Source organism: Thalassophryne amazonica, chromosome 14, assembly GCF_902500255.1.
Source record: "Thalassophryne amazonica chromosome 14, fThaAma1.1, whole genome shotgun sequence".
Lineage (NCBI taxonomy): Eukaryota > Metazoa > Chordata > Actinopteri > Batrachoidiformes > Batrachoididae > Thalassophryne > Thalassophryne amazonica.
The window spans coordinates 3,663,469-3,678,418 of NC_047116.1; the positions used below are offsets into that span (position 1 = coordinate 3,663,469).

Here is a 14,950-nt window from a genome sequence, read left to right on the forward strand (position 1 = left end):
TGACTTTAAAAGCGGTCCATTTTGGTTGCATGTTGAGATACGATAACTCACCAAAGTCTGTCTTGCACTGCACGGACCCAGTGGACTCTGATGGTGTGCTGAACACCTGGTTGGCGTTCTTGGCGATGACTCTGAACTCATACGGCTCACCCTCTCCCAGCGCGGTGACGGTGAAGAAGGTGTCTGTCACATTGGTGTAGTTACACTTGAGCCAGCGGCCTTCACCAGTTAATGTGTACGGTTTGCGCTCAATGATGTATCCCACAATGGGGCTGCCGCCATCATACAGAGGAGGAGACCATCTGAGGGAGACTGTGGTCCTCGTGACATTTGTGACTTCTGGTTTACTTGGTGGATCTAAAAAAAGCAGACCAGATTTTTCCAGTCATTGTGGAGCAAAGACATATGACGAAAGAAGCAAGACAGAATGTACAAACACTCACCAACAGGGTTTTGTGCCATCACTCCTTTGGATGCCTCACTGGATTTGCTCAGTCCAGCACTGTTCATGGCATAAACCCTGAACTGGTATTCCAGACCTTCCACCAGACCCTCTACTTTGTAATAGCACTCGAAGCATGGGATCTTGTTCTCTCTCACCCACAGGATTGTGTTCCTCTCCTTCTTCTCAATCCAGTAGCCCGTCACTTTGCTTCCACCATCATGGTAGGGCTCCTCCCATTTAATGGTCATTGTGTTGGCAGTGACATTGAAGACTGAGGGTGTCGTTGGTGGACCAGGAGGTGCTGTTTATTTAAAATAAATGTTGACTACAGTCAGTTTTTCCCAGATATTAACATACTGACAAACAGTTTAACATGTGCAATATTTACTCTTCAGTATTTGATTTTGATACTGAATTGATGAATTTGTACTCACTGAAAGGATGTTCTGCAACAATAGTCTCTGACTCATTGGGTTTGCTGATGCCAAATCTGTTCTCAGCACTGACTCTGAACGTGTACTGCATGTACTTGGTCAGGTGACTAACATACAGAGACGTGCGCTTCACGCTGGAGTTAATTAGCTGCCAGGCGGTAGTACCAGATTCACGCTTCTCAACAATGTAGTTGGTTATGTCAGTTCCACCGTCATCCTCTGGAGGTTCCCAGTTGAGTATACAGGACTCAGAGGTAATGGATGAGATCTGGATGGGTGCACTTGGTGGACTGGGTCTACCAATAACATTAACTTCAACAGTGAAAGTCTTGGTTGCTGTTATGTTCTCCAGGGTTAAGAAGTACTTCCCACCATCTCCTCTCATTGACTCCTTCACAGAAATGCTGGTTCTGTCTTTTGCTACTTTGATGGAGACTCTGTCTGTGTTCTTCAGCCTCATCTCCTCCAGCTTCCAGGTCACCTTAGGTGCAGGTCTTCCACTAATGGGAACATCAATTGTGAAGGTGCTACCAGACCTGCATGTGATTAGCTGGTTGGAGATATGACTGAGGTCAGCAGCAGGTTCAATATGAGGTTCTTTGACCATCACCAGAGCCAGTGATGCCCTGGGTTTGCTGAAACCAGATTCATTCTTGGCCTTCACACGGAAATCATATTCATCTCCCTTGTTGAGTTTTTCAACAACATATGTAAGATTTGTGGTGTTTCCAACCACGACCCATGAATCTGTACCCTTTGGTTTTGCCTCAATGATGTAACCCTGAATGCGACTACCACCATCATGTTCTGGCTTTAACCAACCCAGTGACACAGAATTGTCTGTGGTGTCCAGGATGTCTAATCTCTTTGGACATGCTGGTTCTGCAGTGGCAATGACGGGCTCAGTTAACTCAAAGGCCTCACCAACACCATTCTGGTTCTCAGCTGAAACTCTGAAGAAGTATGGCACACCTTCCAGCAGATCCTGGATCTTCATAGTGTGCTGTTTGCAATTCCCACCTGACTGCTGCCAAGTGCGTCGGCTGGCCTCACGCCTCTCAACTATGTAGTGATGGATGCGGGCTCCGCCATCATTGATGGGAGGTTCCCAGATAAGTGTAACTGAGCCTCTGGACACTGCCTTGAAGGCCACAGCTTGCGGAGGTCCAGGTGTGTCCAACACTTTCACAGTGAATGTAATGGACTTGCTCCCACTGGCATTCTCCAGATTAACAGTGTATTTGCCTGACTCATTTCTTGAACAATTTTCCATGGATAGCGAGCTGTAGCCATCTTTCGTTACAATCTCTGACATCACACCGAGCTCTCCTCCTTCCTTCACCCAGGTGGCATTGGGAATGGGCTTTCCTCTGAAGTGAATGCCCAGGCAAACTGAACCTCCTGCCTTGATAATGTGTGTCTGCCTGAAGCTGGCATCAATATCCACCTGTGGTGCCATAAGCCTATCTACAGCCTGAGCGGGTTCTGAAATCTCTCTTTCCTCACCTTTACCCACATGGTTAACAGCTGCAACACGGAACCGGTACTCAGCTCCGGTCTGTAGGTCCATTACCACATAATTTGTTTTTCGTACCAGCTCCTCATTTACTCTCTTCCATTCAGTCTCTTCTCCCTTCACCATCTCAATAATGTACCCCAGGATCGCCATGCCTCCATCGTCCGCAGGTCTACTCCATTCCAAGCTAATGGAGTTGTTGGTGGAGTCAGACACACAGACCACAGATGGAGCACATGGAATATCCTTGGGTTCTGCAGCTTTGATTGGTAAGGAGATGTTGCTTGGGGCTCCAATGCCGGCATCATTAACAGCCATGACACAGAACTCATATTCCATGTTTTCTGTTAAGTTGAGAACCTTGTGAGCACATTCAGTGATGGGCTTCTTGGTCATTACTCTGTAGAACCGCACAGTCTTCTTCTCTCGTTTCTCCAAAATGTAGTGCTGAATGGGGTTTCCACCGTCATGTGTTGGAGGAGTCCAAGCCAGAGTGATGCTTTCTCCCGTTGTCTCAGTGGCATCAGGAGTACCTGGAGCATCAGGTGTAGCTGGAAGCAACATTGACGCCTCATTAAAACCAAAATACACTTCTGTGCAGTTTCTGCATCACCAGTGCTTCAGTATCCAGAATATACTTCAGCCTTTAGCCTATTGATTAATAGACTATAGTCTATTGCACTTGCCTAAAACATTCTGAGTGAAGACTCCTTTTACTAAAATAAAGGGGAAAAAAAATTCTGTCCACTTACTGTATTGCAGCTGTGCAATGATGGGACTGGATTCTAAAGGTCTGCCCACTCCAAACTTGTTGACTGCAGAGACCCTGAACTGATACTCATTGGTCTTGATGAGCTTGGTAGCATTGAAAAAGCATTCTTTGCATTCATCAGTCACCAAGGCCCAGGAGATCTTGGAGGTCTCCCGCTTCTCGATGATGTAATGGGAAATCTGGGAACAGCCGTCATTTTCTGGTGGGTTCCAGGACAGAGTACACTTTCCCTCTGAGATGTTACTGAAAGTGAGAGGCCCGACTGGCTCGCCAGGTGTGTCTGTAAGTTGGAGAACTTCAATTAGAAAAACAGCAGAAATCACCTGCACTTGAATCTGGATAAAAATGACATACCTTGGACTTGAACAAGGATGTTTTCCTTCTTGCAACCAGATCCATTTGTAGCCTCCACTGTGTAGAGACCACGATGACTACGGTCAGCGTCCCTGACAAACAGTGTAGTGGATCCTGTCACAGTGATGATGTCCATCATTTTCTTGGTAACTTCTACACCATCTCTGAACCAGACCACCTTTGGAGCTGGACGCCCAGTGATCGTGGCCTTCAGCCGGATGCTGTCCCCTGCCTTCACTGTCAATCCCTCGAAATACTCTGGACCAAACTCAACATTTGGAGCAGCTGATTAGAAAGAAAAAGAAATAGAACAGGCCATATTAAAATACTAGGCATTAAACGTCCCAACAAGTGACAGAAATTTATCAAGGAAACTTCATACTCTGCATTTGTCTGCTATCTGCTCGTTAGCATGAAGGCTTAAACACAACACAAGGGTGATGAAACAATTACCAAACCTCATTATTATCACTTCTGCCAGTGTTAACGTCCTAATCGTCTCTATTCTACAGCCCAGGGGTGTTAAAGTGCCAGCCTGAGGGTGAACCACACCTTCTGAAACAACAAAGTGACCTAAATCTTATCGAGCTGCCAGGGAAGCAAAACTATCTAATTTGGTGGTGGTCCAAAGCAAATGAAATGACATTCATTTGGATTGTAAACTCTTTTCTAAAACCAAAAGATGACAAGCCAGATCCATTCAGTTTAGGAAAATGCTGGACTACCCTATAATTGGGCAGCACAGTATCTTTCTGGTGAGCACTGCTGTCTCACAGTGAGAAGGTTCCAGATTCTGTTCAAACCTGGTCCTTTCTCTGTGGATCCTGTCCTGGTTGTACCCCTGTCTCTTGCCCAGTGCCAGCTGGGATAGGGTCCAACTCCCATGAGCCTTCACTCATCGTCATTGTGGCAATCCCTCGGAGGTAAGGAAGACTGTCACTTCATGAATTCCTGGATGGGATGGTGGATGTGGAAAAAAAAAAAAACGACATCCAGGGTCAACCCAGAGATGCCTGTGTGTGGGTTTGTTTAACGTGGGAGTGTTGCTGCATGCCAGCAAACACACGGCCCTTGACAGGTCCTTAGCCTGGCCTGAGGGCTAAGAAATCCCAGGCGATCGGGGTCTGAGGACTTGCTGCAGCTTTCATCTGTGTCACAGCTGTTAGGTTACAAGCCATCACCTCCTCTGTCTGATCCGCCATCGAAGACTTCTTGTTTCTCCAGAGCCCCATTAACCATCTCGTGTTCAGGGTTCCTGTTGGGCCTTCATGGTTACCATAGTAACCACAGGGCACACAAGGGTATTTCAACCCAACAGGACTGGAGTGAGCAGGTTTAGAAAATGAATGAATGCCCAGATCCATCTCAGGTCTGCTCTGGTGAACCCAAGTGAAAAAAGGGGGAAACCAAAGGGACTTTCTTACCAGTGCAAAATATGACACAATGCAGTCGTTAAAAGATTTTCCTCTGTTTATGTTTTTTAATTCAGTTTTGTGGTGATGCACTCATGCACAGCTCTATGTGCAGAGTGTACATGAGAATAGTGTACCCTTTAAATAACAGAAAAACTCTTTGCTGGACTTTAGACCAGGTTTTTGTGTTCTGTGGTACAATCGTCATTTTGCAGACAATAGTAATGCTTCAACACTGTGCCTGACCAGGCATCATTTTTCAGTCCAGCACACTCACGGGCACACAAATGAGCTCTGCTTCTGTGATCTGCCAGTTACACTCGTTGGACTTCGCTGTGCGCTGCCTTATGTTGGATTGGAGGAAAATTAGGGTCTCTTTTTACCCCCATTTAGTTTAATGTAACACATGAAGGTTTCAGATACAAAACCAAGTAAAATAATTTTAATGGAAAAAAATACAGTTTAAAATGGCAAATACATTTGAAGGTGCACAGATTTTCATAAATAAAATGAAAATGGTTTGTTCAAATCCTATTTTGCACACTGATCTTTACCAAAGCAGATAAGTGCATGTTGGCCTCAACTAAAAATATATATATATGGTTCTGAATTAATTTGGTTTTGCATCTGAACCCTTCACATACTTTGTACATTCTCCTGCAAGAAGATTATATTTTTAATAGTGTCAAGAAGACGAGTCTCACAAGAAAAGCTCTATTTCAGAAATCCCTAACCAGGGGCCCCAAGTCTGACATCCCCACTAGTACGATCAAGACTCACCATTCTCACTTCTCACAGCAATTAAGCCAGAAGAGTTGGAGGGGGGGCTGACGACTCCCATGGCATTCCTGGCGATAACTCTGAATTCGTAGCGCTCATTCACTGCCAAGCCAGTGACTGTGTACTTGCAGTCATGGACATCGGTTAAGTTGGCCTTGAACCAGCGGCCATGTCCCTGCCGTTTCTCTATGTGGTAGCTGGTGATCTTGCTCCCTCCGTCACGCTTAGGTGCGTCCCATTTAAGTGTCACGGAGTCGCTTGTCACATCAGTATAGTCGGGCGTGCCGGGAGGATCTGAAAGAGATGAGTGCCACATCTCTTACTTCACGACAGCGCATACGTCAAACATCGCCATCAGCATTTTAGCTAAAGTGTAGTAAAGTCATGGCAAAAACTTGGATTGCAACTAATGATAATCATAATTATTGCTTAAACACAATTTAAGATATTACACAGACTCCACTTTACACCTTTACTGAGAGGCAGACTGAGTCTGAGCTCACCATACGGCTCTAAATGCAACATCCAAATGGGTACACATGCACACATGTTTTGGTGTGTAAAAATTCAAAAATTTTGGACTGATGTTAAAAATGAAGTGAATATTGGGATACCACCTGGAGCTTCCAGCTTTTCAATGCGTTCTTGCCGCCAGAGTAGATAAGGCAAAGGACAAACACAACTCTAAATTGACAGAAATTCTTCTTTATGTAGCGAGAACGACCATTTTGAAATTTTGGATTTCCAGTGACTGCCCTACAATTGAAGACTGGTACACAGAGGTTCTGAAGATAATCCCACTTGAGAGACTCACATTTATTCTTCACGACAACATTGATGGATTTTTGGACATTTGGCAACCGATTTTAAGCAAAACAAATCTCACATAAACTGAAATGTCCTCTGACTTGTTTGTATTCCTGTGATTTTGGACTGTGGACCTACAGTAGTTGTGATAGTACTATACAATGTATATGATATTCAATTTTATTTTATGTTATTATTATTATTATTATTATTATTATTCTGTCTCAACTGAGTATTGGTTTGTTTATAAATTTGTTCTTGTAAAAAAAAAAAAGGGGGGGGGGGATTTAACATATGTATGAGCAGTGGTGGGCACAGCTAACCAAAAAGTTAGCTTCAACAACAGATAATCAGGTAACTGAAAAGTTATCTTTTATGAAGCTAAACTGATAAACCACCCAAAAAAATTATCGGAAGCTACAGCTAACCGATAACTTTCATTATTGTCTCCGGTACACTTGCAACTAACAAGCTGAATCACTTCTGGTAGCTTCAAAGGCGACTACAGACCCAAACAATGAGCCAGCACTTCTGTCTTTGTGCATCCTGCCCCCTGCTGGAAGCTCCTGTTTATTACATAGCTTGTAGCAGTGAAGCAGCTGAGAGGATCTGCAAAGCTCAACTCTCTACGCAAGGCAGAGGTCTTATAAATAAAGCAGTGCTGAGTCATGGTTTTGAACTGTAAATAAAATTAATACAGATAGAATAACTCCATTAATGTCAATTCTGTCATTTGTACCAAGTTAAAATGTAACACATATCTTTTAATTTTAAATAATATATTAATTCTGAAGTTTTGTAACAAACACAGACAGATGCCAAAGGGATTATGGGTAAATGAGCCTCCGCAAACACTGATTGGTTGACTCATTCATTCTATGTAAAAGCCAACACGTTAATGTAAGTTAAGTGTGTGTGTTGGTGTTTACATATAAATGTGCTTTTGTAAAATATGTCATTTTTTATTTGTAAAAAAAAAAAGCCATTTGCAAAGCCAAAAAGTTGATTTGACAACCATCTGATATAACCAGGGTCAAAATAAATAGAACACTGCCATCTGCTGGTGCCCAGACGCTAAGTACTTAGGGCAAATACTGCCATGAACACTACTGGCCAGTAGATGGCAGTAGAGACCCTGAAAACTTGCAGTTTTCATACGGATCATATAGATAATTTATTATTCCAAATAAATAATTTGTCCGTGTTTGCTACGTTTAAGATGCATGGGCTTTAATAAACGCAAACCGAATTTCAGACATCTTATATATATTACTCTGGAACAAAGAGTACAGTCAGTGTTTGACATAAGCAAGACATTAAAGAACATGAAGCGTTGCAGCTAAGCAATGATTCCAATTGAAAATAATGGAGAAGCAACCTGAGCTTTTTCTGGCATTTTTACATAAAACAAACACAATAACAATGTCTATAAACCCAGAGAATATATTCACAAAAGTTTTAGGTACAATATACAAAGAGTTTAATGCTGTTTTCCGTGTGGAGCCTGATCAGAGCATTGCAAATGCATTTCTTCTGTCGTGAATGTACTGAGGTTAACCATAATGCACTTTGGGGAGACACAATGTCCACACTAAACCCTTCAAAATTAGTGCATTACTTTAAAACTAAAACATATATGATATTTTCACTGTATAAAACTTCAGACGTGACGTTAATTTAAATAACTTGTCTGAAATTAGTTTGGTTAAAATTGTAACCATAAGTTAAAACTATATGCCTCTGAATGACTTGGGTGATATTGCCAGCACATCAGTATGGGGTCAAAAGAAATGAGCTTTTCTTTTCTGTGACCAGCTCTCCTCTGTTTGCAGAGGATAGAGCTGCGCACCTACTACAAAACATTTACCAGGTAGGCCCTCAAATCGTTAATTTCGGACTTCATAGATGTTTGTAACTGTTAAGCTTTGTTCACCATGCCTGCAAAAGTAGGTTAGCCGTCTAAAATTTATCGGACCAAAATTTATCGGAAGATAATTAGTCCGCTGATGGCTTTCAAAGTTATCTGAAAAGCTAATCTGATAATGAAAACATTAGCTTTGATAATTATCGGTTAGCGGATTCGGAACTGTGCCCACCACTGTGTATGTGAAAGTAATACACATTAAAGACCCAAATAAAAAGATTAAAAAATAATTATTGCTTAATCTCTTTGTAATTTTCATTTAGTCTCTATAATATCTGAAGATTGTAACAACGACTTTCCTAAAGCCCAATGAAACCCTTCTATGATCTAAAAAAAACATCAAAAACCAACTGAATTTGGAGTGGAAACCAGAGACCTAGCTAGTTTTTGTGAACAGCAAATGGTGAGGAAGGCAAATTGTATTTTGTCTTCTCCCGGACATGTGCTGGCAGGTGAATTTTCTTTGTTGCCTTCGGGCCGTCGTTATGTTTCACCTGTCTGCAGGACAAATCGGTTGTTAAAATATTTTATTCCTTCTGCTATCCGTCTTTTAAATTCCTTGTAAGGTGTAGATGTATGAGTATGTGGATGTAGTATGTTGCACATTTTATGTGGATGTAGTATGTTTTTTTTTTTTTTGTGATGTGCCGGTATGCAGGCTGCTGAAATTAATTGCCCCTGGTGGGATGAATAAAGTTGTCTAAGTCTAAAGTCTGAATTTCACTAATCGGGCTGTTTAAGACACCCCAAAACAATTGTCTTTGGAGTCTAAGAGCACAATACGAGTTCAAATCAAAATACTTGTAATTAATCTCAATATTTCATGAAAAAAGACACATGGTTATTTTATACCAATTAACTAACTGACAAGTTATTTCAGCTGTAGTCAGAAGCAGCACTCACCGACAGGACTGACGGCCATAGTTGGCTTGCTTTCATCACTCATCCGACTGATACCAGCATCATTCTGGGCATACACCCTGAAGGAGTACTCAAGACCTTCAGTCAGTTCCATGATCCTGAATTCTCTTTCTTTCACCACCACAGTGTTGACTTTTTGCCACATAATGCTGTTCTTTTCCCTTTTCTCCACATGGAAGCCATGGATGGGGGTTCCTCCATCATAGAGGGGCTGCTCCCACTGGATGGTCATGCCATCATTGGTGACATTGTACACAAAAGGTTTGCCTGGTGGGCCTGGAGGCCTGAACTCGTGCTTGGCAATGACCATCTGTGAGAGCAGAGGCTCGCTGATGCCGTACCTGTTCTCAGCACAAACTCTAAACTGGTACTGGACACCCTTGATCAGGTTGGGGATTTTGTACTGAGTTCCCTCTACATGGGAGCAGACCATCTTCCAGTCAGTTTGGGAGGTGTCACGCTTCTCTACAGTGTAGCAGGTGATATATCCGCCACCATCATCATCGGGTTCTTCCCAAGAAATCATGATGCTGTCAGCTCTCACTTCATCTAAGCGTATGGGTCCAACAGGCTTCCATGGTGGTCCAAGAGTGATGACATGGATGTGGAAGGATTTCCTGTTCACCAGGTTGTCAAGAATCAGGGTGTATTTACCCTCATCCTCCTTCTTTACATTCTTAATTGTTAGAATGGCTTTGTCCTCTGTGTGCTTAAAGCGGATTTCCTTACTCTCCTTCAGAGGCAGATTGTCCTTCATCCAACGAACGGAAGGTCTGGGTTTACCTTTGTAAGGCAGTTCAATGTACACGTTGTGACCAAGACGAACACTGATGGTACCACGTGGGTACTCAGCAAGGCACGCCTCTGGGGTAATAAGGTAATCAATCACCTTAATTGGCCCAAACTCAACAAAGTCACCGTGTCCCTTCTCATTCCTGGCAGCGACTCTAAAGAACACCTCAGAATATTCCTTGAGTTTCTTGACCTCACACTCGCACTGTCTGCTGGTTCCTCCCAATGACCACTCCTCATTCTTGAGCTTCTTTTCAATGATGTAATCAGTTATGATGCTGCCACCATCATAATCAGGCTTGTGCCACTGCAGAGTGACAGAGGTCTTGGATGAATCCTTCATAGACACCTCCTTGACAGGCCCTGGAGTCTCTGTGGCGTTTACTGGCTCAAGGGTTTCACATGGATCTCCAACACCGTTTTCATTCTCCGCTAATACACGGAAGAAGTATGACGTCTTCTCAGAAAGATTTTCAACGGTGAATGTTGTGTCTGTACATTTGTTAGTCACTGCAGAGTACGATCTCCTGGACGAGTCTCGCTTTTCAACAACATAGTTTGTGATCTCAGCACCACCGTCAAGCAGAGGAGACTCCCAGCAAAGAGTGACCTTACCACGTGTCACATCCTTTAACATCAGATTTCTGCACTGGGCTGGAGTATCCTGGACCTTGACGGAAAGGCTCAGCATCTTGGGCTGTCCTACACCATTCTCAATCTTGACAGTGTACTTTCCAATGTCAAGTCTGGTCACCTCACGTAAAACAAGGACCGTGTTACTGTCTGAGTGGTGGAACTCATATTTGGGGTTGCGATCAATGCACTCCTCTCCTTTGCTCCAGGAAGCAGAGGGAGCAGGTCTGCCCTTCAGAGGAACAGAAAGCTCCACATCCTGTCCAGCTTTCACAATGTAGTGAGTTCTCATGGCCACATCTGTGTCAATTTGGGCCTCCTCTGTTAACAAAGCAAAAAAAAAAACAAAAACAAAAAAAAACGCGATCACACATGTTTCTTTGTGTAAGCAATGAAAAAAGTGATTATGCATTTGCAAATCCTGCTACAGGATTTTGACCTTTAATACTGACGTTCTGAATGCTAGGAGAGATTACCTAGGATGTCTTTAGCCTGTACAGTCTCAGTCATCTCCAGGGGCTCACCACGGCCAGCACAGTTGACAGCAGACACTCTGAAGAAGTAGTTGATGCCTGGTTTTAGGTCGTGAACTGTATACTCTCTTGTCTTGACCTCACCCTTAGTGGTAATCATCACCCAGGTTTGTTCTCCCTCAACAAGTTTTTCCACTATGTAGCTTGTGACCTCACTGCCTCCATCCCATTCTGGCTTGGACCAGCCCAAGGTAATGGAGGTTTTGGTGGAGTCCACCACCTTTAGTCTGCAAGGCGCATCTGGTGGATCTGTAAAGATAACATATCTCATATATAGAGGATTGTATTTATGTTTTTTCTTTACCCTACAAAATATGCACAGAGTAGGTCACTTACCAACTGGGTCTGCAGCCTTGTAGTAGTCTGATGCGTCAGAGAATGGGCCTTCTCCAGCCTTGTTGATGGCACAGACACGGTACTGGTATTCGTTTCCTTCTGTTAAGTGGTAGACAGTCTGTTTGATGTTTTTCACAGGGTCTTTGTAAACTCTGATCCAACGCAAGCTCTTTTTATCACGCCTCTCCAGGTAGTAGCCTGTAACAGCGCTGCCTCCATCTACACCTGGTGCATCCCATTCTACTACCATGGTTGTCTTGGTGATAATATTCACCTCAGGAGTACGAGGCTGTCCAGGGGTTACTTTGGAAATATACCATAACCATGTTAATAATAATACATTTTTTAAACACATATCTTTGAATAAGACAAAGGACCATAGCAGACCACCAAAGAAGGATTAATTATTTACTGAACAGCATGGGTAGGTCTAGACTGTGCGTGTGTGTGTGTGTGTGTGTGTTTGACAGTATGACTAATTCTCATTTATAATCATATTAATGATCATGACAACCCAAAATATAAAAACCTACCGAAAGCATTCTTGGCGATGACGGGGTCGGACTCCAGTGGCTCTCCAATTCCAAATTTATTAACACCCATGACACGGAACACATACTCATTTCCTTGTACCAGATTGTTGACACTGACATGGGTCTTCTCAAGCATGTCTGAAACTGTTGACCAGACCACTCGGCTAGTCTCACGCCTCTCAACAACATAGTGGGTCACCTTAGAACCTCCTTGGTCATGGGTGGGAACAGGCTCCCAACTGAAGACGATTTTGTCTGCCGTGACAGAGTTGAAGGTAATGATGCCAGCGGGAGGTCCAGGTTTGTCTAGAGGAGGTAAATAAAGAATATATAAGAAAACAAATACAGGTATGAAACTAAATCACATGAACTAAAAAAGGTAACCACAGAATTCTCTAATACCTAAGATTTCTAGCTTGATGTGTGCAGATGCTGAGCCCAAAACATTCTTGATCTTGATCTCATATGTGCCAGTGTTGAAGCGAGTTGCATCCTTGATCAGGACAGCGGAAGAATCCGTTGTACTTTCGACACCCAGAGTTGAGGAAGTGACCAGCTCCTTTTCATCCTTCAGCCACTCAAAACTTGGCACAGGCTTAGCAATGATTCCCACTCTGAGCTTAATGGACGCTCCAGCTTTGTACTGCACCACATCCAGATACTCTGGTGGAAGGTCAATGACTGGAGCACCTATTGAATGAACAAGGCATAATGTCAAACTAAATTCAGGTCATGTCACAGAGGAATTCTAAATGCGATTAAAACACAAAAACTTACCACATGCATCGATGCAAGTAACTGGGCCAGCAATCAGAGATGGGTTACTGACAGATCCAACACCATTCTTTGCGTACACTCTGAACTCATAAGACTCATCCTGACTCAGTCCAGACACAGTGAAGCCCAAATCAATGATGTTTGAGAAGTTGGCTTTCACCCATCTTCCACTGGGAGCTTCCCTCCTCTCCACACTGTAACCAGTAATCTTACTGCCACCATCATAGGGAGGCCTCTGCCAGGAGAGGGTGACTGAGTTTTTGGTGATTTCTGTGATACGGACATTTGCTGGAGGCTCTGTAGCATTAAAATAAGAAACATACACAATAATGTATGTCAGTGGAGCGAGTGACATCTTCACTGTGTCAGGCTTTGTGACTCAAGGCTGTGCTTCCCTTAACATCCAAGCAAACAGAAACTTACCGCACGCATCAATAGCCAGAACCTCTTCAGATGTCTTGCTCAGCTTTCCAATGCCAGCAGCATTCTCAGCTGCCACCTTGAACTCATAGATATTCCCAACACAGATGTTGGTGACCCTCCACTGGTTTGCTGGGATGGCTGTTTTATTCAGCTTCTGCCAGAGGATGCTACTCCGCTCTTTCATCTGGATGTGATATCCAATCACAGGGTTTCCACCATCAGTGACCGGCTCATTCCAACAGACTGTCAGACTTTCTCTGGATACAAAGCTGATCCATGGTGTAGACGGAGGTCCAGGGACAGCTGTAATGGACAGAATCGCATTCAGGTGGATGATGGTTAAATGATCGCGGTATAAATTATGGTGTTCCTCTCTACATGAACTGCCCTGAGAAACTAACCATCCAGTCTCCAATGCCAAGGAGCAAAGGGACAGGATTGTTAAAGCTGAACTTTAACACATTCAGGTGGAGTGACTTACTGTATGGGAGTTGTATCATCACTGGCTTGCTGTCGATGTGGTCGCTGATGCCGTAACGATTCTCAGCCTTAATCCTGAACTGATATTCTTCTCCTTTGGTTAGTTTGGTTACCTTGATCAAGCTTCTTGCAATGTTTGTAGACACCTCTGTCCAGGTAGGAGTGCTGGTTTCACGTTTAAGAACAATGTAGTTTTTAACAGGACTACCGCCATCATACTCTGGAGGAGCCCATTTCAGGCACACTGTGGTTTTGCCGATGTCTCCCACCACAACAGGGCCGACAGGAGGTCCAGGTCTGTCCAGCACAACTATTATAATGAAGATCTTTGCAGTTCCTCCCGCATTTGAGGCAGTGACTTCATATTTTCCTGCATCCCCTGAAAGGCTTTCATTGAGGGTGATGATTAAACTGTCTGGAGTAACTTCAGTGAGGAGCCTCTTGGATCCCTTAATGACGACATTGTTTTTGGACAAAGTCACCTTGGGCAGGGGCCTGCCTGTCAGAGGAATCTCAAAAGTCAGGTTGGATCCTGCTCTCACATAAACTGTGTTCTTGGGGTAGTTCTTCAGGTCAAACTCTGGAGCCTCTGTTGGGGGGGGGGGGGATAATATAATGAGTCAAAGGCAAAGCATAAAACTTTATTCCACTCTACACTACCATAAATACCAAGACTTTAAAAATCATCAAAAAAGTATATTTACTTTATGTTATATTATATTTACAGTGTACTATTACATTTGATAGAACAAACTGTTCTTGAAAATAAATTACATTTAGCTAAACAGAACTTGTATATAATGTGACATCGCTGCTGCTTGGTCTTCATGTAAATGATCAAAAGGAAATGTAAGAATGTTGGCAGTGTGAGTGACTTTTTGCAGGTCGAACAGCTGCTGCTGCGGTTAAATCACTAAGTGGGTCGCAGCCCACATTTACTTCAGGAGCCCAATGAAATTTAGCAATACACAATATTTCATGAACAAACAAATTTGCTACCCAAATCGCCTGCTAGTCAAGCTATGATCACAGCCAATCTAGACTAACTAGCTTGGTCTTAACTGTCCATTAAGGGCTG

The 14,950-nt window shown here is 43.3% G+C and overlaps 1 protein-coding gene across 1 annotated transcript in view; it reads right to left on the reverse strand.

Moving 5' to 3' along the window:
* The window catches only part of LOC117525277 (titin-like), a 363,294-nt gene that overhangs the window by 34,548 nt on the left and 313,796 nt on the right, over positions 1-14,950 (reverse strand). Inside the window, 14 exon segments of the mRNA XM_034187118.1 lie at positions 52-357; positions 444-746; positions 880-2,946; positions 3,148-3,447; positions 3,522-3,806; positions 5,714-6,007; positions 9,348-11,111; positions 11,267-11,572; positions 11,660-11,962; positions 12,193-12,498; positions 12,595-12,882; positions 12,970-13,266; positions 13,393-13,695; positions 13,874-14,461. Coding sequence (XP_034043009.1) covers positions 52-357; positions 444-746; positions 880-2,946; positions 3,148-3,447; positions 3,522-3,806; positions 5,714-6,007; positions 9,348-11,111; positions 11,267-11,572; positions 11,660-11,962; positions 12,193-12,498; positions 12,595-12,882; positions 12,970-13,266; positions 13,393-13,695; positions 13,874-14,461 — 7,710 coding nt within the window.